The sequence below is a fragment of the Drosophila guanche genome, unplaced genomic scaffold, assembly GCF_900245975.1.
Source record: "Drosophila guanche unplaced genomic scaffold, DGUA_6, whole genome shotgun sequence".
Classification (NCBI taxonomy): Eukaryota; Metazoa; Arthropoda; class Insecta; order Diptera; family Drosophilidae; genus Drosophila; species Drosophila guanche.
The window spans coordinates 1,166,809-1,191,330 of record NW_022995753.1 but is presented as its reverse complement, the minus strand read 5'-3'; the positions used below and the strand labels follow the sequence as shown (position 1 = coordinate 1,191,330).

General features: G+C 48.0%; 5 protein-coding genes across 10 annotated transcripts; 3 read left to right on the top strand and 2 right to left on the bottom strand.

The window, feature by feature from the left end:
• The first annotated feature begins 1,784 nt into the window (after positions 1-1,784).
• LOC117588568 (allantoinase) lies at positions 1,785-7,470 on the top strand. 2 transcript variants are annotated; one of them, XM_034279959.1, is made up of 4 exons: positions 1,785-1,897; positions 1,964-2,451; positions 2,502-3,416; positions 7,458-7,470. In XM_034279959.1, the coding sequence occupies exons 1-3, from the start codon at positions 1,792-1,794 to the stop codon at positions 3,372-3,374; spliced, it is 1,467 nt and encodes a 488-aa protein (XP_034135850.1). In that variant the 5' UTR covers positions 1,785-1,791; the 3' UTR covers positions 3,375-3,416; positions 7,458-7,470. The 2 variants fall into 2 exon arrangements, with proteins under 2 accessions (XP_034135850.1, XP_034135849.1); XM_034279958.1 differs by lacking the exon at positions 7,458-7,470 and having other exon boundaries at positions 2,502-3,862.
• A 1,741-nt stretch (positions 7,471-9,211) lies between these two features.
• Positions 9,212-15,905, top strand: LOC117588569 (cyclic AMP response element-binding protein B). Of its 5 annotated transcripts, none has more exons than XM_034279961.1 (6): positions 9,212-9,828; positions 10,205-10,576; positions 10,650-10,829; positions 10,911-11,079; positions 12,505-12,651; positions 12,800-15,905. In XM_034279961.1, exons 2-6 carry the CDS (start codon positions 10,313-10,315, stop codon positions 13,006-13,008), a joined length of 969 nt encoding a protein of 322 aa, XP_034135852.1. In that variant the 5' UTR covers positions 9,212-9,828; positions 10,205-10,312; the 3' UTR covers positions 13,009-15,905. The 5 variants fall into 5 exon arrangements, with proteins under 5 accessions (XP_034135852.1, XP_034135851.1, XP_034135855.1 ...); XM_034279960.1 differs by having other exon boundaries at positions 10,650-10,841; XM_034279965.1 differs by having other exon boundaries at positions 9,321-9,456; positions 10,650-10,841.
• A 469-nt stretch (positions 15,906-16,374) lies between these two features.
• LOC117588567 (protein-serine O-palmitoleoyltransferase porcupine) lies at positions 16,375-18,547 on the bottom strand. Its single transcript, XM_034279957.1, has one exon. The coding sequence runs from the start codon at positions 18,402-18,404 to the stop codon at positions 16,812-16,814; it is 1,593 nt and encodes a 530-aa protein (XP_034135848.1). The 5' UTR covers positions 18,405-18,547; the 3' UTR covers positions 16,375-16,811.
• Positions 18,548-18,791: 244 nt separating this feature from the next.
• LOC117588570 (nitric oxide synthase-interacting protein homolog) lies at positions 18,792-20,088 on the top strand. Its single transcript, XM_034279966.1, has 3 exons — positions 18,792-19,615; positions 19,676-19,784; positions 19,848-20,088. Exons 1-3 carry the CDS (start codon positions 18,873-18,875, stop codon positions 19,917-19,919), a joined length of 924 nt encoding a protein of 307 aa, XP_034135857.1. The 5' UTR covers positions 18,792-18,872; the 3' UTR covers positions 19,920-20,088.
• A 10-nt stretch (positions 20,089-20,098) lies between these two features.
• Positions 20,099-23,649, bottom strand: LOC117588564 (coatomer subunit beta). The gene is made up of 7 exons (XM_034279951.1): positions 23,194-23,649; positions 21,809-23,121; positions 21,094-21,749; positions 20,872-21,033; positions 20,517-20,790; positions 20,350-20,455; positions 20,099-20,287 (listed from the first exon to the last, which is right to left on the bottom strand). Exons 1-7 carry the CDS (start codon positions 23,503-23,505, stop codon positions 20,222-20,224), a joined length of 2,889 nt encoding a protein of 962 aa, XP_034135842.1. The 5' UTR covers positions 23,506-23,649; the 3' UTR covers positions 20,099-20,221.
• Positions 23,650-24,522: the final 873 nt, after the last annotated feature.

The window sequence follows — 24,522 nt, the reverse complement described above, 5'->3', positions numbered from 1 at the left end:
GATAAAAATCCTTCAAAAAAATTGTAAAAAAAAATTACGTTTACCATCAGAAAATGACTTTACACGATTTTAACATTTGACACCACAGAGGAAAAGGTTTTTTTTCACAGCATTTTGTACGCTCACTTCTCAGGTGTTGAAACAGAAAAAAAAATGAGGAAATGGTTTGGGGCAAGCAACACACAGTTGGATAAAACAAGCAGGAGCTGGTTTTTCGAATATTATTTGGAGTACATATTTATCTTTATCAACACTTTTTTTGCAAGTAAGATTTTCGATTTACCTAGAGTGCCGGAAACTCGTTGAATTAATATATTTTATGTTGATTTTTGGGTTTTCGATTTTGTTGGGCGATTCTCAGTTATTTTTGTGTGGAGTTTTTTGGGTTGTTTTGGTTCGTCGTTCGGCGTCTCCGGATTCGGGGGCAGAGTCCAACTGGTTGCCGCGGTGCTGTTCAAAGCTGGAATGTGGTGGATGGATGCGTCGGAGCAGCAGCACAGGAGCGCCAGTGCCGTTATTGTGGCCAGCAGCAAGGACGATGAACACGAGAATGACAGGACCCGAATGACGTACGATTTGGCTACCATGGCAGCAGCACGCAGCAAGCAGCAGCAGCAGCAGAAGCAGAAGAATGAGCCGACGGCCCACGAGGACGGCATCGGTCTCGCTGCGGATGAAGAGTGTTGCCTTGCGGGGGCGGAAGGTCTCATCAACGCTCTGCTGGTGTGAGTGTTAAGCGTGTGCGTGTGTATCTGCCAGTCAGCAGAGAGACGCAACAGTGCCGCGCCGTGCCGTGCCGTACGTTATCGTGCCGTTTCGGTTTCAGTTTCGGTTTTTGGTTCGGTTCTCGGAGCTCGCATTCTCCGATTCTCAGATTCGTGGCTCGGTTTTGGTATACGAAGGGTTCGGGGGGGTTTTGGGCACGTTTTCGTTTTCGCTTTCACTTGTGCCTTTTGTCTTTCTTGGCTTTGGAGCAAGGTGTATCCAGTCGAATGGTAAGGACTGGCGGGATTCATTCAACACGTATGCCGGACTTACCCCACCCCTTCAACTTAATGGACCTTGCGCTTTACCAGCTCGCTCTACCTACCCCACAGCCAACACTCATTGTCACGAGTAAAAGTGCCGTTACGGCTGGGGAAAGCTCCCGCTGGGCGGCGCCACCAATTAGAATATTTCTCGCAAATTAAGCAAACACGAAATATCTAGCCCAAGCAAATAACAGTTGGCAGCGCACTTTAACAAAGTTGACCACACCCCACGCCCACGCCCCCACACACACATGGTTTAGAGTGGAGAGCGGAGAGAGTGGGAGAGAGGGGGGTGCAGTAAATATGTACATACATAGTTAGAGATGAAGGGGTTTTCATTAAGCAGATTTTGGCATTTTGCGCTTTGGGCCAACAAAAGTTTCAGCTCTATGTTTTTCTTCTTCTCTATATTGTTTTAGATGAACACTTAGATGGATGGGTGGGTGGTGTTCACACCGGATGTTTCATGTGTGCGAAAGCTGGGAAAGTTTCTATGAATACATATACATGTGTGTAGATACCACGAGAGAAACAGAGAGAGAGAGAGAGAGAGAGAGAGAGTGGGTAGTGGAAACAACAGCGGAGAACGGGAGGCTCTACTGCAAGCTCTCTTGATCGAGAAGAACGCATTTATAAAGGAAATATTCAAACAAGCAAAAGCTTTCTCAGAGAGCGAAAGCTTTCTCTGCCCTTTCTCCGATCGCATCCCCAAAATAGAATATAATGATGAGCGCTCCTTCAGTGTGGTTTTGATTTTATAATGGATTTGTTGTTCCTCAGCCGGCGAATATTTCTGGGCGACGGCAGTCACGAGACGCCCCTCCATGGCGGCATCGTCGTCGACACTCAGGGCATCATCCGACGGGGTAAGTTCGTATCTCTCTCCCACTCTTTTTCTCTCAGCTTTTGAACCCTATACATCTGCCATTTAGTGCTAAGATCTGCCCAAGAGGTCAACACCTATCTGTACAACATCGAGTCCGAGGCCGTCTATGACTTTGGCGATCTGGTCCTCATGCCCGGCTTTATTGACGCCAATGTGCACATCAACGAGCCGGGACGGAAGGACTGGGAGGGCTTTGTAACGGCCACTAAAGCCGCTGCGGCTGGGGGCTTCACCACCATCGTCGATCGTCCAGCCAACGCCTCTCCCCCCACCACCAGTGTGGCGAACCTCAAGTCCAAGACGAATACCGCCCGTGGGAAGATCTATGTGGATGTGGGCTTCTGGGGCGGCATCGTACCAGGCAACAGGGACCAACTGGCACCGCTGCTCGCCGCCGGCGTCTTGGGGCTACAGTGCACCCTCTTCGGTTCGGCGCCACCTGTCGGCGAGGAGTTCGCTGCCGTCGACGAGGCCCAGCTGGAGGAGGCGCTGCAGCGGCTCGAAGCGGAGAACGAGGACGAGGGAGTTATTGCAGTAAGTAACGGATCCATCGGCTCCCCCAGATTGAATCGCATATTCCCCAGGTCCACGCCGAGCTGCCGCTACCCGTTGACATTCCAACAGACGAGGAGGCATCCAGAGAGTACGCCAGTTTCCTAGTCACCCGTCCGCCCTCCATGGAAGTGTCGGCAATGCAGCTGCTCAGCCGCCTCGCTCAGCGCTATCCCCGCCGTCGCCTGCACGCTCTAAACGTGAGCAGCGCCGAAGCCCTGGCCCCGGCAGAGGCCTGCCAGAGAGCGGGTGGCCAGCTGACGGTGGGTACCTGCCCCCACTACCTCGCCCTCAGTGCGGAAGAAGTGCCCAAGTGCGGAACAGAGTTCAAGACGTGGCCGCCAATTCGGGAGAGCTCAAACCAGGAGCGACTGTGGCGGGCGCTACGGCCGGGCGGGACCATCCAGATGATCGCCAGCGACCATTCTCCAGCCACGCCCGGTCTCCGCTGCCTGACGGGCGGGCGGGGTCGTGGGAACTTTCTCAAGGCCTGGCCAGGCATCAACTCCCTGCAGCTGTCTCTGCCTGCAGTGTGGACAGCACTGGGCGGAGGAGGAGGAACCAGTGATGACCTGAGCCTGTCCCTTGCAGATCTCCACCGCCTGATGTGCTGGCAGCCGGCGCAGCTATGCGGCTTGGGCAGGTTCAAGGGTCGCATCGCCGAGGGCTACGACGGCGACTTCTGTATCTGGAGTCCCGAGGAGGAGTTCACTGCCATACCGGAGGAGCTCTACACCGCCACCAAGGCCACGCCCTATGCGGGCCGCCGTCTGCGAGGCGTGGTGCATGCCACAGTGGTGCGTGGCCTGCATGTCTATCAGATGTTCGAGGGCTTCGGGCAGCCCCTGGGGAAGGTCCTGTTGCGGAAGAGCAGCCGGAAGGTGGTCAAGTTCGTTCGAATGTGATGTGATGGACATGAGAGGAGGAGGCGCAGAGGATTCTGCAGGGTAAACTTTGTTAATTAAAATCATTAAGAGATTCGGATAAAATCCTCCACGCTCTACGCTCCACGCCTGACTTACTCGCGTGTCTTAGCTGGAAATGAAGATGATGACGAAGATTGAGGCGTAGGCGGAGGCGGAAAGTCGAGCAACAAGTTGTCGCGTGGCAACGTTGAGTAAACATGACACCAAGCACTTGCCCCACAGCCCCCACTCCCACAACAACCATGTGTGTGTACACACCGTACCCCTCCCCGCCCCACCCCTCTGCCAGGCATGTGGATGACAGCTTAAGTTTGCTTGCCAGGCGTCATCTTAATTTTTGATACTCTTCCCACGAAGGCTAGGTGCTTTTCTTGCTCTTTTCTTGCTGGATAGATATACAGAAGGCGAACGCCAACGAAATGCTTCTATTGCTCAACTTGTGTCACTCGTTTCAATGGGCAAAAACTTTATTTCTTTTTTTACAAATAAATTAGCAACACTTTAAAATTTTAAGTGTAAACATCGTAGCACATTTGTGTAGAGCTCAGAACAAAAATCTCAAGTCAAATCATAACATAATGATCGATTGGTAAGGGTGCCTTTACCGTCGTTGTGGCCATTTTTGCAGTGGCTCCTCTGCGTGTGCGTGATTGTTGGCTTGGAAAACAGTGTGTGAGTGAGCCATAAGGCGTGTTTACATAAGGAGGGCTGTGGGGCAGCGGTGTCAAAAGAGAGCGCAAGGATGTATATGGTATACGTGATTGGTTTATGCCGGGACTTAGCTAGCGGAAGAAGCAGCCGAAGATTTTCGCAAGGGCCTGGCAAGTACCTGTCAAGGCACGACCCACGCATAAACTGTATTTCCGCGGGGGCGGCGGCTCCCTGCTCCTAGCTTCTAGCTAGCCAGATTTATTTATAGTCTGCATAGCAACTTATCATTAGGGTTAGGTGGTTCTCTTCTCTCTTTTTTGTAATACTTCTTCGGCTTCTTGATTACCACCAGACCTGTGCGTTCCTTAGTCTCCTTCGCTGTCTGGTGATTGTTTCTTTTTTGTTGCCTCTGTTTGTTGCCTCACTTTACTCACTCATATGATCTGTTTGTTTGCTTCCTTCATGGATGCCCACGCTGCAAGCACGAGTACGGGCGGCTTTATTTGACTTAACCCCACCACAGGGAATGTCCCATTTAACTCTTAAGCGGAAAAACTATTACACCTGCGAAGCAATTTATTTTACTATAGAAGTTCCTGGAATTATCACCGTGTATATTCGCACATTCCCCAGGAATATGATGTACGCTGGAATTTGAGAAGTTCTTCAATCTAAAGATGCTTAAAAACTGTCAATTATTAATAATGATTTCAATTAGTTATTTTCCCTTTGGATCTGGAAAGTTTCCCAGGAAATTTTCGCTTGCATCAAAAATTATGTTTAATGAAGCTGTAAGGATGATGGAAGTACGTTTACCCATTTAAGGGTTAACGGCTTTGCTTGCCGCTTCACTGGCGATGAAGAAAAACGCCACTGGATTGAGATGGGTAGGTAGGCGTGTCCATTTTTTGGCAATACGCAAGTACGGGCGCAGACTCCCCATTAAATAAATGCCACAAGCAGATCAAAGTTTCCAAGTACATTACCCCTGTTATGTAAACGGAGTGGAGCCACGCTTTTGAGTGTATTCCACCTGTCAGGGACAGAGCCAGCAGCCCAGATTTAGCAACACGGCCAAGGAAGCTTTTGGGAGCGCGGGCTAGTGTGAGGGAGTAAACGCGATTGACGGAAAGGTATGCATAACGCATACCACGCATACCACGTGAAAAACGTTATTTCCCACCCCGGGGGGCCAGGAGTGGAACCAAGCATAAAAAAACGTTGCATGACTTTAGTACGCACATTTTTGTAATTCTACCCTTTCTGATCGTTCGTTCCAATGGCAGGCACATACTACATACATATGATGTATGTTGTCTGTTGTATGTTCCATGCTGCAGTTGTGTTGAAAATATCTGCTAGCCTTGGCTAATATAATTCCTAGAAATTTGGAGACTTGAGAAATTGTACATTTAATGTAAGATTTATGTAAATATGTAATTATGTGTGTACAATGTAAATACACATGTATCCCCACTCCATCCAACAACCCTCTGAGTGTCACAAAAGCACCGTAAAGTATGCACAACACCATACAATGGTTTGAAGGGGGCGTACGTTGGGCCCTGGACTGAGCGTGCGCAAGGGAGTCGGCAAGCAAGCGGTTCGCACTCTCATACGCCATAACTGTACGCTAAAGCGATAACGGAATGCCAGCAACAATATCACAGCGACGGCAGCAAAAGCAGCAACGCGCCTACGTAGCCGCCCGTTGTAGCTATCCCGCTCTCGCCTACATATGCCGCTTAGATATTTAAAAATACATTTTTACACCTCGCGCGTGTGTGTGTGCGATGTGGGAAAAGGTGAGTAAGAAGAACGACGACGTCGAAGCTGACGCTGACTTTGACGTGGCGGCGATAACGTTGCTGCAGCACATAACAAAATTACGAAACAATCCGTCAAGAACTTTATGTGAGAGAGAGAGCAGGTGCCATAGAGAGAGAGAAAGAGACAAATCCAATCATATGCTCACTCAGCTGTGGCTCGGTCCAAAGTAAATAATATGCAGGTGACTCCTTTCGGGTCCTCCTGTTCGGGTAACTCAGTTAGTAAATATGTGCACTCTTTCTGCCCCTCGCCCTCTTTTTTTTCACCTGCAAATGTTGATGACAAATTCTGAAGCAGTTTCTGTAGCCGCCTTTCCGCCTCTGTAATGTACCTTGGCTCAGCAAAGCTGCTCGCTCTGCCGCTGCTGCTGCTGCTGGTGACGTGTGTGCGGTGTGTTGTGTCGACGTCGACGTCTCTGCCTCCGTCTCCGCACGGGCTCCGGGCACACGGGCATGGGGCACAGTCATTGGCATCCCGTCAGTATTGCTTTTCAGCAATACGAAGCGAGGCGGCAGCAGCAGCGAGCAGCAGCAGACGGCCTTCCCCTCTGACAACAAACCTACAAAACTATCGGCCATCGAAACAACAAAAACTACCGTTCAAATTGTCGTAGCGTCACTGTCGACGTGCCGGTAGCAACAACAACGCTGAAAAGGTGACGAGTGCTAATCTAAAGAGAGAGAGAGAGAGAGAGTGACAGAGAGAGTATGATAGAGAGGTGGCAAGCAGAAGAAGCAGATCCAAAAACAATTTAAGCGCCAAAAATGTGTCATTATAACAGTAAAACAAAAAATCAAAATCAGTTTTTTTTTTACATTTTGTTTGGTTTCAGTGTGTGTTTCCGTGCCAATATGTGATTGTGTGTGTATTTTTGCGCTTTTAGCCTTTTAAAAGTATTTTATTTGTGTACAAAATTAAGCAAGTAAATAATTATAGCTTTGCCGCTGCTCGTTCTCCATCTCGCTCTGCTCCCATACTGTGAATATGCATGCATATGTGTGTTTCTAAGTGTGCGTGTGTGTGTGGCTGAGTGTGTGTTTAATTGTATTGTAATCAAATACAAAATCTGAAAAAATAACAAAAATCTTGACGTAATCGCAAAAATGCGAAATCGAAACGAAAAGGAAGCAAAAGAGCAACAGGAAAAGCAACAAAAACAACAACGATTGCTATGCTTCTGTGCTTCGCTCTCTTTCTGTTTTGCTTCGATTCCACATTTGCACTTAAATGCAGCTCTGCCTTCTGCATTTGTGTAAACGAGACAGAGAGAAAACACACGAACACCCCCACACGCACACACACTTTTTATGCATGAATATGAATGTGTTTTGTTTGCCGTTATGCAAAGTTTTCATTGTTATTAGTCAGCAAAGTCAACAATAAACATCAAAAGTGCGGGTAAGCGATAATCAGAAATTTGCTCACGGGAATGCCCTGAGTTGTGAGGGGAGAGGTCTGCAAAGAGACATGCCATCGCGGTCACAAAATTACATATGTAAGTACTTACATACATATGTCTGAAGTGTACGATCCTCAATGAACACAGATGATCATTGGGTGCCTGACAGTATTTCTGAAGAGCCCTTGGGCGCAGTCAACTCTACGTATTTTTACTATAAATACCGTTTGTGAGTGATTCTCAGAGAGATGAACAGATAAACGTGGTATCCTCCACCAAGTGCCAAGGCCTAATCTTTCGCTCAACGGGTTCCAGGCGGCCCATGCATAGTAAAAACATTATGAAGAGCTGATAACGAAGGCCCCCACCCCCACTGATAACGCTCAAAACTCAGAACTGTGCGCTAGTGAGAGAGAGAGAGAGAGCGGTAGGGTAGGGTATAATACAGTAAGCGCCAGCTGTACTATCAAAACAGTTGGGGCGTAAAATAGTCCCAGGATAAGGCTTTAGCACTCCTTCTCCCCCACACCACACTTTTACCAGAGCTCTAACAGCACCTGTCGTCTGCATAACTTTGCCTCGCCACCCACACCCACACGCACGCCCTCATGCACCCACTTACTCTCCTGTTATTCTTAGAGTTGCAAGTTAAACCGAACGCCTTAGTCCATGAGCAGTAATAACTGTTGTATCTTTTGTTTTTATTCTTGCACATTCATTTAGTTTTAATTAATTCAGACAAACAAACAGAAAGAAGTACGTAGAGGCAGAGAGAAGAGTGAGAGATAAGAGTGCAGTCGGCGTGTATGGAGTAGGGTTGGTACTGAAATCCCCAACACCAACGCAGTGCGAAAAACGCAGTGAAAACCGACTAAAAATAAATAATGCTGACGTCAATATTGCGTAGAAGCGTCATAAGTAGAGGGGCAGAGTATGTAGGCGAGGGGGAGAGTGGCGAAGCAAAAATCAGAAGCCAAAAACAAAATGCAAAACTGAAATTGATAGAAATGCAGTTGCCGCCTTCCATGCTACTGCGTACGAGCCGGAATAGTCGGTGCACTGACACTCGAATGCTCTTACGCTGAGGCAACTTCCCGTGAAGAGCATATGATTGTGTATCGCAGAGTGCAGTCTAACTATCTACCTATACAAGGGGCAAACACCATTACCCAGTGATGTCACCCGTTCTAAGACAGGTGTCACCATCCATGATTCAGTCGAAAGGGGCAGACAGCGCGGCGTGTTTGTCGGCCATAGAGAAAGGCAGGGTACCATACAAGTGTCCCTGGAACTTTGGAACATTGAACAATTATTATATCACTGATCACTTGGATTTCCATTTGTAGTTCAGTTTCTGGCGAGCCAGTAATTATAGAAAGGAAAGCCCGGCAAATGGTGCTCTAGAATTGAAAAAAAGTTATTTGCATGTGCGGCTAGAACGAGTTGATAAATTCACTAATTAACTTTTACAGGCCCTGTTGGTATGCGCCATTATGGCCAGCAGCCACACATTGGGGCCCAGTCGTAGGCGCAGTTGAAAATTGATTTTAAATTTTTGCCGCCAAACTTTTTTAGATGTGACGTCATTTGTTACTCATAGGACTTTTGTACATATGTACATTTTATGTAACTAAGCAAGTCTAAAGTGCATAAACAGTTACAGAAATGCAGTGGAATGTCACAAATCATACAAAAAACATGATATTTAAAAGTGTTCTTTTACTCTAACGAAAACGTATCAAGCATCGACAGATATGAGAAACATTTTCCTAGTAGTGAACTGAAACAGTGACTGTCATGTGTGTGGTTCAGTCCGAGTAGCAGTCACAGTCACTGCTACGCCGTGCTGCTCATCACTATCGTTCCGATAACAGCGATTGGTTGCCGCAACGCGCTAGTGCTTTGAACGAAACGCATTAGGCAATTTTCGGTCAGACCCCTCTGGTAGTTCTGGCAATGAAGCAGCAGCGCGAGTGAGAGCGAGCAAGCAATACTGGGAATATTTTTGCGCAAAAACTGAATTTATCAATAAATTGTTGTTAGCAATCGCAGTGTTTGAGCCGAGCGCGTGTGTCCGAACAGCATAAAGGCAAATTCAATGAAGTGGCCATCGAGTGGCGTTGGCGCCGCCTAATCAACCAAGGTGTCAGAGAGGGGCTCTCGGTGGAAAGAAAAAAGAACGTAAGCAGCAAGGAAGGCAGAGCAGCAGCAACGATAACAACAGGCCGAGTAGTGTGCTGCCAACTTGTCGAGCTGCCTCCCCTCACCTCTTCTGATCTGATCCAGTACATAGTATTAGTCCTGTAGTCTGTATTTGATTGAGCATTATTACAAAAATGCAGTTTCAAACGCTGTTGGCTGAATATGAATATAGGCTGTGAGCGAATCCATTTGCTGTGACGTGACGTGCGGAATAGTGGACATTTTTTCAACAAGTTGCCAGCACAGCGTGCAACGCGCGCACACACAGGCAACACAAAAAACTTATACACAGAGCCCCCAAAAGAGAGGGAGAGCAGCAACAACAAGCGTTTTTAGTGATGTCATCAGAAAGTAAGTTGATTTTTTTTTTCTCTCCTGCTCCCTACGTTGTCATGACGTCATTTCATAAAAATACACACAGCAGTAGCTGTTACTGTTGGTGTTTTGTTGTTGTTGTTGTTGCTGTGTCTCTGTGGCAGACCTCAATCATCATTATCAGAGCATCATCATCGTCTTTGGTGGACAAACAAAACAAAAGCCAACAGCAGTTGAAGAGTAGCAGCAGCGAGGGGCAGTCCGACCGTCCGTCAGTCCATAAGTTAGTTTTCAGTCAGTAGTTAAATAGTTAGTCGCCCGCTTGCTTAGTTGTTGCTGCAGTTGCACATGCATATGTGGATATTAACAATATTTTAACTGAATATTTTGCCTTGCCCCCCGACTCTTGCAGTTGCCATTCCGCATAAAACGACTTCAAGCTGGCCAAATTGAAACGGAAACGGAAGCCAAACTGAAGCACTTGTCGGAGAGCGTAACGGTGCTGCTGAATATCGCTAAAATGGACAACAGCATCGTCGTCGAGGAGAACGGCAATTCGGCGTCCAGCGGCAGCCTGGACGTCATCACGGCCGCAGCGCAGGCAGCGGCCGTAGCAGCTGCCGCAACGAGCGCCGCGCAGCAGCAGTCACAGAACCCACAGAGTACAACAGCGGCGTCAGCGGGCAACACAAATAATTCGGCTGGAACGGCCACAGTGCTGACCACGACGGCCAACTGCAATATACAATACCCGATCCAGGCACTAACGCAGCACGGCCTGCAGGTGAGAATCCATTACATCCCATACCATCCAAGAGGCGCTCTAATAGATCTTTTCTCTTTTCCTCCTATTGCAGGTACAATCCGTGATACAGGCGAATCCCTCGGGTGTAATACAGACAGCTGCCGGGACGCAGCAACATCAGGCGCTGGCCGCCGCCACCGCCTCAGCGATGCACAAGGGAGTGGGGGTGGTGTATGTTGCCAAGCCGCCAAATTCCACGGTGATCCACACGACCGCGGGCAATGCAGTGCAAGTGCGTAACAAAGTGCGTAGCTACAGGAACCTTGAACGGGGCCAGCAGCCTCTCTAATCTTCAAACTCCACTTGTCCACAGATCCCTCCAACTTTTCCATGTAAGATCAAACCCGAACCTAACAGCCAGCACCAGGAGGACAGCGACGAGAGTTTGTCGGACGACGACTCGCAGCACCATCGGAGTGAGCTGACACGGAGGCCATCGTACAATAAGATCTTCACCGAGATCAGTGGACCTGATATAAGCGGTAAATCCTTGGGACGATACGACATGCTACGCTCTCACGCTCGCACACACGCACATCTCTATCGTTCTGTTGTCTCTATCTCTGTCCTTGAGCACATGTAACCAAAAACCGCTCAAAAAAACTTCGATCTTTCGAACCGCCATCGCATCACATTGCACTGCACCGCACTCATCGCTAAGCGATCATTAATCGATCACTCGACCCGACAGTAACCCCATAAATTCATACCCCAAAATACATACAGACATATGTACATATCTATAAACAATTGATTATTATGTTGTATATGTAACATTTATGTACAGATAGAACTATCTTTGTATTTCACTCATTTTCCCCCCATTCATTTTTGCACTTGCTGAGCAAACCCCATGTACCGTTAGAAAAGGAAGCCATACAAAAGTGAACCCAGTTAGTCGCCGTGAGTGAGTCTTGTGGTAGCGCCATCTACATCTCGACTTTCGTTTCGTTCATCATCATTTAGTTGTTGTTGTTGGATGTTGATGTTGTTGCTTAATCCAAGAAAATAGTAATGAGAAGAGAGAAAATAGAGAAAGCAATCAATCGTCCAGACGCGTGTAAATATTTACATACATATATTTCCCTTCACATATCCATAATCACATAACGCTCAAAACCTTGTCAAGGAGAAGCTAGAGAGCAACACCAAAATATGTATTGCGGCTCTCGCTCCCCCCTACACACGCACACACAAACACACACACACACTCCAGCGGTCTCTCTTTCTTTCTCTGTCGTTGTTGTTGTTATGGTTGCTGTTGTTGACGCCCCCCCACCCAAGCATATAAGCCTTGCCCGCCGCCTCCTTCTCCTACTCAAGCTATATTAAACCGAAGGATAACGGTAGTCTCGCTCTCGGACTCTGGACGACTGATGCTTGACACTTCTGTTTAATATTTGCAGTCACCTCTTCCTCGTCACCCAATAACCCCCGAACTAAACTCAAACAAACAAATCCTAAAAGAAATCGTCTCGCTATTGTATACTCTCTCTCTGTCTATCTCACTCTTGACTAACTCCCCGATATCGCCCGCTCTCACACGCACTCACCCACCCAACCACCTCTCAGACCATAATCAAAAACAAAAAGATTCAAAATTCAATCCAAAAAGAAGAAATATGCGACGAAAAACGCAATGGAAAAATATGTTTTTCTTATAATTTTTATTGTTGTTTTTCTTATTGTTTTTTTTATGACTGCCTCTCCTACTACTCCAAAAACTACTCTAAATTAAATTATGTCCAAAACAAAAACTGGGTGCATTTTTCAACCAACCGAAACAACAACTGCAACAACGACAACAACAACAACAATCTCCCCCTCCAACAACAACCAATCAACCAACCAACAATTCCAACTATGAAACAAACCAATATCGATTCCCGATCGGTCCGATCGATCAGGCTCCTCGCTGCAAATGGGGTCCGATGGGTTGCTCGGGTCTCAGCTGGCGGCAGGCGGACCGGGCGGCAACTCGGCGAACAGCCCACTTCTGCACATGGCCCCGGACCCGGCCTACTATTTGTCCAATCGGATACCCTACAACACCAGTAATAACCAGAGCCGAGGCTCGACATCCTCTCCTCCATCCACATGTGAGACCATTCACTCAGGCAAAACTAATTTGTTTTCTTTTTCTCTCTTCTTCCATTTGCATGTTCCATGTTCCATGTTCCATGTTCCATGTGGGAATCGCAGACAACAGCGGGATAGCGGAGGATCAGACGCGCAAGCGGGAGATCAGACTGCAGAAAAATAGAGAAGCGGCAAGGGAGTGCCGGCGCAAGAAGAAGGAGTACATCAAGTGCCTGGAGAATCGCGTGGCGGTGCTAGAAAACCAAAACAAAGCGCTTATCGAGGAGCTCAAATCGCTGAAAGAGCTCTACTGTCAGACCAAGAACGATTGAATGTGGCCTTGGCTGTGTCTGTGGTCATGGCAATGGCGGTGGCGGTGGCAGTGCCAGGGCCAGCGAGTCCAGGGCCAGCGACGCAGTAGCAGCAGCAGCAGCGGCGGTAAATTCGACGTTCGACGAAGAGTCCCGATGGCCATGGCGATGGCAAGAGTCGGCCGCATATCATGATTTACATACATATAGTAGAATGCTATATGTAACCGTACATATATACTATATAGTGCAATGATCATGTTCTTGTTAGGACAAGTACACTGAACCGAACCGAACCGAACCGAACAGAACCGAACAGCCTGACAGAACAAACAGACGGACAGTGACAGCGACAGAGACAGCGACAGCGACACGAGCAGGACACAATGTAATTATGTTTATAACTTAAATTGTAATATTATGTTTATGTTTTAGTTTACGCCTTAGTTTATTTTCTATTTTAATGAAACTACAGTTTACTGCAGTTATCCATGTCCCTCGTGTTTTTAAATCCTAAATCTGTTTCTATGATCCGTAAGCTGCCGTCAGATGATTGCCTTTTTTAATTGTCGTCGGTGAATTTTGCCATTTACTCGTATGGGTATGTTTGTTTTTATTATGCGTTTCCCTGAAACCCCCATTGAGTTTTATACTCCCTTACATCTAGTACAATTATTAAGTAGTCGTCGGATGTGGATTCGTTTTCAGATCAGCTACTTTGTTTGTTATATTTTTGAATGCATTTTAGGCTTTAAGCATAAACACAACAGCGACATGCTGCTTTTGGTATTGCCTTTTAAACAACTTAGATTGATAAAGTATATTTAACCCATTGATAAACAGCTGATCAAACAATACAGCTGCTACGGATTTTGAGCAGAGAAAATACCTTTCAGAAATGCCATGTAAATATATTCATTAGGCGTACGGCATTCACAAGAGCCGCCCATACGCCTCTTCCAGCATTGGCATTGCCCCAATGCTGAAAGCTTATCTCCCCCCTCATGAGTCCCACGAGAAGTGCTCAATTCTACCGATGCAACTATCTGAGAACACATTTTAATGGCGGCAGACTATACGACTATCCCTCTTCACCCGTTCTATTATAATTGCAATATTTTGTTTTACCTATGGCTAAATACGAAAATTTTACTAGAAAAAGTTGTTTTAATTTTGTAGAGAAATTATGAAAACGGTTATAAAACCCCAATATAAACCACCACACATGCAGAACAAGATAGGTATGTAGATATTGAGAGAGAGAGAGAGAGAGAGAGAGCAGGAGCTCTTAGCAAAGTTTTGTGTGCCCCGATGTTTCAAAACATAACTATTACCTTTTCATACCCGGTGCTCAAAGAATTTAGGGCATATTATTCAGATTTGTGTGCAGAGCCGACTGAATCATGTTTGTTTCAAAATTTCTACCCGCCCCCACAAAGGACGAAAGTCTGTGGCATCCACAGTTTTTACGATACGAGAAAACCAAACCATATCTATCAGATTTTCAAATCTGGATCAGATAGGATAATTTTTAAAGCCAGAATGAAGAAATGAATATGCAGTGGCTGTCGTAGATCGAGTAGATCAAGCTGCAACGGCGTGTTGGTGTGAAAAGTGATGTATGTAGTTTTAGAGGACAGATGTACCAAAAATAGTAAACAGATAAAAATGTTCAAATTCGATAAAAATCAATAAGTTTACATCAATGAGTGCCGGGTGTTAAGGTAGTGACGCTTCTAAACGCGTCTTAGAACGTTCCTCCTCGTTTTTATATATGGATGTGTGTATTGTGTGTGTGTGTGTGTGTGTGCAAAGAAAAAGAGCTAAGAAATGTACATTTTAATTTTAGTTTGAATCGGTTTGAAGGTTCTGCAAAGCACAGGGTAGATCGATCAATGAATCAAAACAGTCAGTCAGTCAGTCAGTCAACGATAATGAATTTTTGAAAATTTGTTGAATAATTTTAAACCGCTTCCCGCCGCCTCGCCCACTAGCCTCCCTAGCCAAGGCGACCTGGAAGGATTTTCTCTAAAAACAAAAAACAATTTATATTTAATTATATATATACGATATACGTAGTTAGCGAATATTTGTACACTATTTGTATTTGTGGATCGCACTCGAACAGGGTGGAAGGGAGGACGATGGAGCAGCGGTGTCCAATTTCCGGATTGAGGGAATATACCATATACCATATACCATACATACATTATTTACATGCATACTATAAAGCAAAACTCTCTTTATCTCTTGTGATCAACTCAGTTGTTGTTATGAAAATGATACAAAATGAAAAGAAATCGAAAAAACTATATAATAAATCATAAACTTGTATGGATGGATATGCAGGGCAGGCAGGCAGATGCAGGACAAAATATTTGAGTATAGACAGAGGAACTTTTTTATATGTACAATATCGAGTAGCGAAACAAAAATGGAAAGGGAAACAATGTCAAAGAAGCGGAAACAAAAACCCGGATAAATCAATGCATACGTCAATGTATAGTACATTAAAGCTCTTTATAAAGATTATATACATACATGATGAATCTATATATATATAGACAAATGTACGGATCTATATCTACTTATGGGTACCCATGTATATCTATCTATTTTTGATGTCAAAATCAAAACTACTGCAAACGTAAACCACAACAAAAAAGAAAACACTTAAGGAAACAAAATCGAAACGAGAATTCAAAGAGCAACTTTTTTTGGTAGGATCAAAAGGACAAGGAAGAAGGTGGGAAGGCAGGAAGGAAGGCGAGAGAATATAAATAAGCAACAGCAAAGTTGCATTCAACAAAGTAAATAAAATATTTTTATTGTCATTGCATAATTCTTAAGCTAGTAATTTTAATATGTAAATCATAAGTGGCAAAAAAACAAATAATAAAAAAATGAAAAAAAAAAAACGGAGGGAAAGGCAAGGATCAAAAAGGATTGCAGGCCGGCCGAATGATGACAAAATTAAGGAATGTAGCAAACAAAAGAGAAACGGAAACGACAACAGAAACAGAATGCGATGCAGAAAAGCAAAACAAATGAAAATGAAAGCAGAGCAAAACAAAATAACAAAAAATCAGTAGTAATTACAATATTGTTATAAATATTTGTCTCAATGAGAAAACAACAAACAAATACAAAAAAGAAACGAAAAAAACAAACAAACCAACAAAGAAAATAGACAAAAAATTAATAAAAATCACTCAAAAAGATGAATTTGCGATTATGTTTTTATTCACAGCGTTCACAGATCATTATGTTATGGTAGCGTTCCTTTAAAAATATTTTTAATCGTGGGATTGGGTTGCATCTGTTCCTGCTGCTGATTCCCTGCTTGGTTTTCCAAGTAACACTTCGGCTTACAATATCATAAAGAGCTCTAGTCAGCCATATCCCACAGACTATTCTCGTCTCCATCATCTGTCCTGCTCTGAACCATGGACAACTTCCGTATTCCTCTGCCCTGCATTTCGAGGCTGCCATGAAACGCTTTCAAAATTGAAACTTTTCGCTTTTTAAGTCCCGGTTGCCACGTTCTCTTAGACCCACTCCCAGTGCCGCTTTGCGGCGTGACCATTCGACACGGACACGGATCCGTTTCACAGATTTAATTATAATTTTAAGTACTCATAAACAATATACACACACACACACACGCACGCACACACACAGCTACAAAGTTACATACGAATACGATATACAGTTATACATACAAAAGTACAGTTGGATTTGAATGGCGAATTCAGAATTCAAAATAAGTGTAGATCAGTCCTTAATCGTTGCTGGGTTTTTGGGGGGGACTCTGGGCCCGCCGCCTAGGAGATGAACAAATACAGGAGGAACATGCCAAAGCCGATGTAGTGGCTGAGGTAGCCCGCCTCCGACCAATGCCACACGAAGGACTCCACCTCGCCGACGGGGCTGCCGTCCAGGTTGAGCGTCTCGTTGAGCAGCACTATGCCCAGATAGGCCAGGTGGAATATGGCGACCAGCGTGAAGATCAGATTGGTGAGCCTCACCAGGCAGCCCCATCCGCTGGTCCAGCCAAGACGTCGGGGGCAGCGGGAGGAGCGACAGCTGTCGGGGCCCTTGCACTGACCGGCTGCCACACAGGCATCGAGGAAATTGGCCAGGTGCCGGCGGAGCAGCCGCTCGCTCTCAGCGAAGATGGCCAGGAAGAGCAGCACCAAGTAGATGCGCAGATCCATTCCGTGCAGCAGACTGGACACCACATACGTGCAGAGGACGGCCCAGAACGTGTGGCCCAGGTTGTGCTCCTTGAAGCCTCCGTAGATGTAGTGCTTGAGCCACTCGTGCATGGGGATGTTCCAGCTGCGAACGAGGACGCTCAACGAGCGGGGCCACTCGATCTGCCAGGGCCGCGTCACCAGCGGGCCCAGTAGCCCCTCGTCTAGTTCCTTGGCTTCTCCGTCCAGGGTCTGCCCCGAGCTGACCAGCAGAGCTTGGGCCATGAAGCTCACGAAGTAGTGGCTGCTCCGGACACCCAGTGCTTCCGTGTACATAAGAAGGAAGTGCGAGTCGCTGGCCATCTCACCCAGAACGTGGGCCAGGCAGTTGGACACGGCCACCGCCAGCAGGCAGAGCAGCATGTTGAGCACCAGCTGGCGCAGCGTCACCAGCCACTTGCCGCGTGCGACGAGGCACTCCACGTAGCGGCCATAGCTGATCCAGGGCCCGAGGGCACAGGTCGCGGGACTGTACATGTATCCAAGGTAGGCCAGTGGCCCCGGCATCCGAGGCACCTGTCCGCTGGCTAGGTCGAAGCCCAGCGATATCAGCTTCATGTTGACCACCATCTGGACGCCCCGAAGCTGGGGCCAGTCGCTGCGCTGTCTCCATATGGCAAGCTCGTACAGGAACTGGCTGCCAATGGTGAGCACGGCTATGCTGGTGGCGGCCCTCTTCCCACTGTAAACACGCACCAGCTGCAGAATGAGGTAGCCCAGGGTGCTCAGGATGAGCAGCAGACCAACGCGCTCCCCCATGCGCTGGCCAAGCGTGGCGTAGAGCAGGATCAGGCCAGTGGTCGCGTGGATCAGGTGCAAGGGAGCTACGACGATACTGTTGGCATCGCGTAACGACACTCCGGCTGGCGGCAAGCGGCGCTTCATGGCATACAGGAGGCAGAGCAAGCGCCCGATCAGGCACAGGCCCAGCATGGGTGTCACGTACTTTGCTACTTGCAGCAGCGAAGGCTGCACGCATGCCTCTAGGTTCTGCACCAGCCGATCCATCACAGCAAATTCTTTCTCTTCCGCCGCTGCATCGCTGTAGAAGTTCCCTTGGTTGTGACCAGAATGAAATCCGTAGTCTATATCGCCGCCAGAGTCCTCGCCAAACTCTATGTAGTCGATGTCTTCTCCTTCGTCGTAGTAGTTGTAGTCCATGGCGGGCTGCGGCTCTAGTAAGCCCGGCAAGCAGCTCGGGACGGTCAAAATCGCATTGGGGCTTGGAGCTGCTGCTGTCAAAGCGACTTCTGCCGCCGTCTCGCGCGTATCGACGCTGTCGATAACTCTGATGCTGCTCTGTGCAAATCGATGTCCCGCACTCGCTCTCACTGGTTCGGTTCGCACCAGCTCGATAGAGTTACCACGAGAACAATAATATATGTTTTTGTTTCATATGAGAATAACTAAATGGCATATGCCCTACTTTTCAGTAAATTTCCATAAACTAATTTTCTCTCAACAGTTAACATTGTGATAGTGATTTTTGTTGTTTGGGGTGATTGTTTACGTGTGATGCACTGCAATCGAACTAGTTCTGCATTGAACAAAGTTCAGGTAAATCATTTTCTTGTATTGATATCAAGTTTTGGCGAGAAAACAACAACAAAAATCAAATAAAACATAAAGATGACCCGACATGCTCGCAACTGCACCGCTGGAGCTGTTTACACTTACAATGAAAAGAAACGCGACGCCGCAGAGTCCGGGTACGGAACGAATGCCCAGCGCCTGGGCAAAGACTCTGTGAAGTCGTTCGACTGTTGCTCGTTGACGCTGCAGCCGTGCCGCAACCCCGTCATCACCAAGCAGGGATACTTGTTCGACAAGGAGGCAATCCTGCAGTACATCGTCACCAAGAAGAACGAATACAGCCGCAAGCTGAAGGAGTTCGAGCGACTGCGACGGGTCGAGGAGGAGGAGATCACACAGGAGGCCAACTGCAAGCAGCAGGCGCGCATGGAGCGATTCGTCAACTCCGAGAAGCCCACCACAACACCTGCCCACAAGTCCAGCCTAGTCGAGCCACCCCTCCCATCCACGCCCAGCACTTCGGCAGCAGCCATTGCCGCCTCAGAGACCGGATCCATTTCGAACATGGCCAACGGGAACCAGACTAAGCTGCCCGCCTTCTGGCTGCCGTCAGAGTGCCCCAATGCCGGGGCAGCCAAGGCGAAGAAGCCCGATCCCACCATTTACTGCCCTGTGTCCTCACAACCACTGAAAGTGAAGGACCTGATTGACGTGAAATTCACCCCGATTAAGGATGGCGACGCAAAGAAATCGCTAATTGCCAAGGAGGTGCGCTACATGTGTCCCATTACCCACGATGCGCTCAGCAATGCAGTGCCCTGCGCCGTCCTGAGGCCAACGTAAGCTTTAAACAGTTTCAGGTTTGTCACTGTCTGACGTTCATTTGCGTATCTTTGCAGTGGCGATGTCGTGACATTGGAATGCGTGGATAAACTGATCAGGAAGGACATGATTCATCCACTCACAGATCGCAAGCTCAAGGAAAAGGACATAATTCCCCTGCAGCGCGTAAGTAGCAATCAAACATATTCGATTCATCTATTTTTTTGATTTATCGGTGTTGTTCCACAGGGCGGCACTGGCTACTCAACCACCAACGACAAGCTGTCGGCCAAGGAGCAGCGACCCATGTTGCAGGTCTAAGATTCATATACTCAAATTCATTCTGACAACAGCTTTGGGCTCTAATTAAGTTATCTTTAAGCTGCATATTTAAATTTGTTTCTCTCTTAACTGAGAATACGTGGCCGCTGCTGAGGGTTAACTATTCGTTCATTCAGCTAATAAATGAAATCCCAAATGCACGACAAAACTCTGCCTTATTTTGTGGGTTAAAGTATATATAATAAATGTATATTGAATGTATCATCATATGTATATCATGAAATTTGCAGAAGCTTCAGAGATGCATTCGAATGCGGCTCTTGGGGTTGGCTGTTTGGCCACTAGGCCGCCTGCACGGACTGCTTTTGAGAGGAGCTGATCTTGTCGCCCAGACTCAAGGCCATACCCTGCGTAGAGAGTGAGAGAGCATTAGAGGGGGGAATTGTTCAATGTTTCTTCCTATTATTACCTGACTCTTTGCACGTATACGTATGTGGCCTGTCACCTTTGAGTCGGGGTCATCGACGGGCTTCTCAATGCTCAGGTTGGCCAAGGCATTCTCACCGAAGATGGATCTGTGGAGGGGAAGAGGTTAGTTTTTTGGGAAACCATGCGAACCCAGGTGACTCCACTTACTTGGCATACATGTTGGCGGCCATGAAGCCGCACTGGCCGGACAGCGCCTTCTCCGGCGTAAGGCACTTCATGTTGGTGCTCTTGAGCAGGTGCCTGAGATACTCGTGCAGGTCGGTGAAGCTCGTGTTAACTGTGACCTTGTTCTCCCACTCAAAGTCCTGCCACATCTGGCGGAACTCAGTGTCCGTGCAGCTGGCCGGAATGATGTAGTCCATGATGTCAATGTGTATGGTATTCAGCACGATCACATTCGTGTTCAGCGCAGTATCGTACACTAGAAGGAGGGAGAGAAAACATTTGCATTATGGGTGCCACTTTCACTTTCACTTCCACTGCAACTGCAACTGGCACTCACCGATGTTGCCAAAGATTATGCCGTTCTCTGTGGAGGAGACCTTCACGTTGGCCTTGATGTTGCAGAAGTCGTGGGGTGCCAGCACAACTGGATGTGGACGCTCCACCAGCTTCAGATCGCCCAGCGTGGCCAGCTCCAAGGTGCAGTTCTGCAGGGTATCATCTGCAACAACAAAAGGGAACGCTGATTAATGCTTAACTTGCGGCCATGACGAGGACTCACTTGTCTGGTTGACGATGAGCACGTCCAGGACAATGTCGTACTGGTTGACATTGACGTAGGCCTCGGCGTAGACCGGATCCGAGAAGCCTGTCAGCTGGGTGACCTTGTTGAGTTTGTTGTTGGGCGAGGAGATGTCGCTAAGCTGGGCCGTCTTGGTGCCGGCCAGTGCCTGATTCAGACTGGACTCGAACACGTTCTCGCCCAGCTGATTGTCGCGGCCATTGGAGAGCTGTGCGAAGAGCACTGGATCATCTGGCTGCACCTTGGCGGTGGCACGCTGCTTCTCCTTGAGCATGCGCAGATCCTCGTCGTGTTGGGCATCGAGCATCTTGCCCAGAGCCTCGCGGCAGTAGTGCATGAATACGGACACAGCCTCCTCGGTGCGTTCGCTCAGCGTGCGCAGGCAGATGAAGATGCGATCAGTGTCGTCGTTGGTGATCGGCTTGCTGGGGAACCCGGATTTGCCCAGGTGCAGGATCGAGCTCATGATCAGCATCACTCGCGTGGTAAGGCGGTTCTGGGCACTCGACTCTGGCTGCAGCTCCACGTAGCGCAGGGCCAGCTTGGTCAGAGTGGCTGACAGGGCGGCTCCAATGAAGAAGTCACCGTCCATCAAGTACTGCCGCAGCGGCGGACGCTTCTCCGCCTTGGTCACCCTGTTAGAACAACATGAAATTGAGGGAATCTGTGAGGAGTCGCACTGAGGAATACTTACGGGGCCAGGCTGTAGGCACTCTGGGTGGCATAGGTGCCGTCGGAGGTAACCTTGTTGATGGCATTGCTTGTGGTGGTGGTGCTGCTGCTGCCGTTGCCATCACCGGATGCGCCTCCCTGCTGCTGATTCTGCTCATCCGTTGGGTCACCAGTTAGGCGACGTTGCTCGGCCTCGACCATGGGAATGTCGCCGAGCGTCTGCTGGATGGCGTCAATCACCTCGAGAATCTGCGGACCCTCCACATACTCGCCCAGGATCCACACGGCGGCACGATGAATCTTCGAGGATTTTATCTGGGGGAAGGCCTCGATGAGGTGCTCAATGATGAGAGCACTGAGGGCCGGGAACTTCTGGATTGCTTCGCGTATGAAGATGAGCACATCGGCGGCGGCCAGCTCGTTGGTGTCCGAGAGGAACTCCACGAGAACGGGAATCACGGTGGCGGCCACATCGGGGAACTTGATGGAGCAGATGTGCAGGGTGCGGACGAGCAGCTGCCGGTACTTGCCCGTGTCCTCGTGCTCCACGTTGTGCGTTTTGGCCACCTCCTTCTTGAGCACCAGCACCATCTCGCCGATGTTGCGCGAGTAGACCAGATCCATGGCCAGGGCGAGGGCCTTGCGGCGCACCTCGATATCGGGAGCGGCCAGGACACGCAGCACGTCCATGACCAGATCCTGCATGACCTTCTCCATGTTCTCGTTCTCCTTCATGGCTATCAAACGGTCGAGGACAATGAGCTTCACGTTGTTGTCGCTCTCCTTCACGATCAGCTCGATGTAGCAGCTGGCGGCGGCCTTGATGGCGGTGGGGGCCAGCGAGAGGGTGATGAGTGTGCCGGCGGACTCGTAGCGGACCGCATTCGAGGAGGAGTTAAGTAGGTTGTAGATGCAACGGATGAAGCGCGACCGCTCGGCGGGATTGGCGTGGCACACCTTGTAGATGAGCTCTACAATAACCAGCTGCAGGATGTCGCCGAAGCTGTGCACCTGGTCGATGCAGGAGGCCAGGTAGTTAAGGGCGCGCTCCTGGTCGGCGTGGAGCAGCATGAGGAAGGCGTTCCTCTTGCACGACATGTCCTGCTGTGTGTCCAGGAAGTTGGCGATCAGCTCCGGCCCGTCCGGCACCAGCCAGTCGAAGTTCTTGTAAATTGTGAAGATGGCCAGGACGGCGTTGCGGCGCACGTACGAGTGACGGTGGTCCAGGCAGGCCCGGATGGCGGGCATCAGGGGCTCTAGCAGCTCGGGTTCCTTCAGCTTGCAGAGGAAACGCAGCGTGGAGCCGCGCAGGAACTCGTTTGGGTGTTGCAGATCCTACAGCAAAGCGAAAGAAACACACACATCAGCAAATGGCATGCGTGGGGCCACGTTGCACGTTGCACTCACCTTGCGGTACGCATCGCACACGAGAATCATTTCCTGCAGCAGCTTGCCGTCGCCCGATGTCTTGGGCACAATCTCCCAGAAGATGAGCAGCAGCTTCTTGATTGTGTGGTCCTGCACGGGCAGCACGAAGCGTATGATGGTCATAATCAGGCCAGGGTAGCGCTCGCCATTGAGCAGCAGCTTGATCACCTTCTTCAGCGTCTCGATCTTGTGGTTCGTGTCGCCCTTTTCCAAATCTTGCTTCAGCTGCATCTCGTTGGGGACCTCCAGGTCCGGCGAGTTAATTATCGTGTAGCACGGCACTTGGCTCATCCTGGCTAGCTTATCCCGACTTAATGTCAGGTGTCACGGGGGATGTTTTGTAGTTTTGGGTGACGTTACGTCTCTTTCCTGGTTGTAATTTCGCTTTTTTGTGTTCTTTTCTGTCCGGCTTGACGTGTCATTCAGTGTGACCGCAGTTTTATCGATCAAATATACCGCAGCCCTAATACAATAAAATACCAAAAAACATTGCCAAATATCCAATGGCTTATATCGAAATACGATAAATCATGAGTGTAGATGAACGAACAAAACTAAAAATTCCTGACAAACTTCATGTCAAAAACTGTGCCATGCATTTTCAGTTTATCTCTTCGTTGGGAATGCATCCAGCAATTTGGAATCCACAGATTCATTTCGATACCTGACCGACATATCGTTCAGGAATATTACAATTATGTTGGATGTGATTTTTCTTATTGGAATATGCCACGAAGCTTGCGATGTTTCCGCGGTGCTGAATATCCGAAGGCCATTCATGATTATGTTTCTTGATTTGAATTCTAGCTGTCTAGGATCCCAAGAACTGAAGAGTTAAGTACATATGAATGTATGTATGTATGTATGTAATTTTACATATATATGTATGTACGAGAGATGAATCCAAGTTGAGTTGTAAATTTTAAGGACTGCTCTTTCTTTGTATTATCTATAAACGTAATTTTATTTATGCTGCCGACGATCGCCCTTCCACCTGGCTTAGATAGCCTCTGAGGGCAAGTTTCTGATAAGGAAAGTAATATTTGTTCTGTTGGAAAAATCCCATTGGGGAAATGCACGGCGAACTTCGAAGCTTTTCGACCTTGCCGGCGACATCCGTTCGCTGATACGGGAGCGCACGGCAGTAAATTTATGACTTTTGTCCCACGTATCAGCCAAACGCAAAATATAAAAATAAATAAAAAAAATAATTCTTACCCCACCCCCCCCCCCCCCCCCCCCCCCCGCACCATTAACCAAGACATCTTCACACAAGCACAATCCAACACACGAACACCCACACTTACA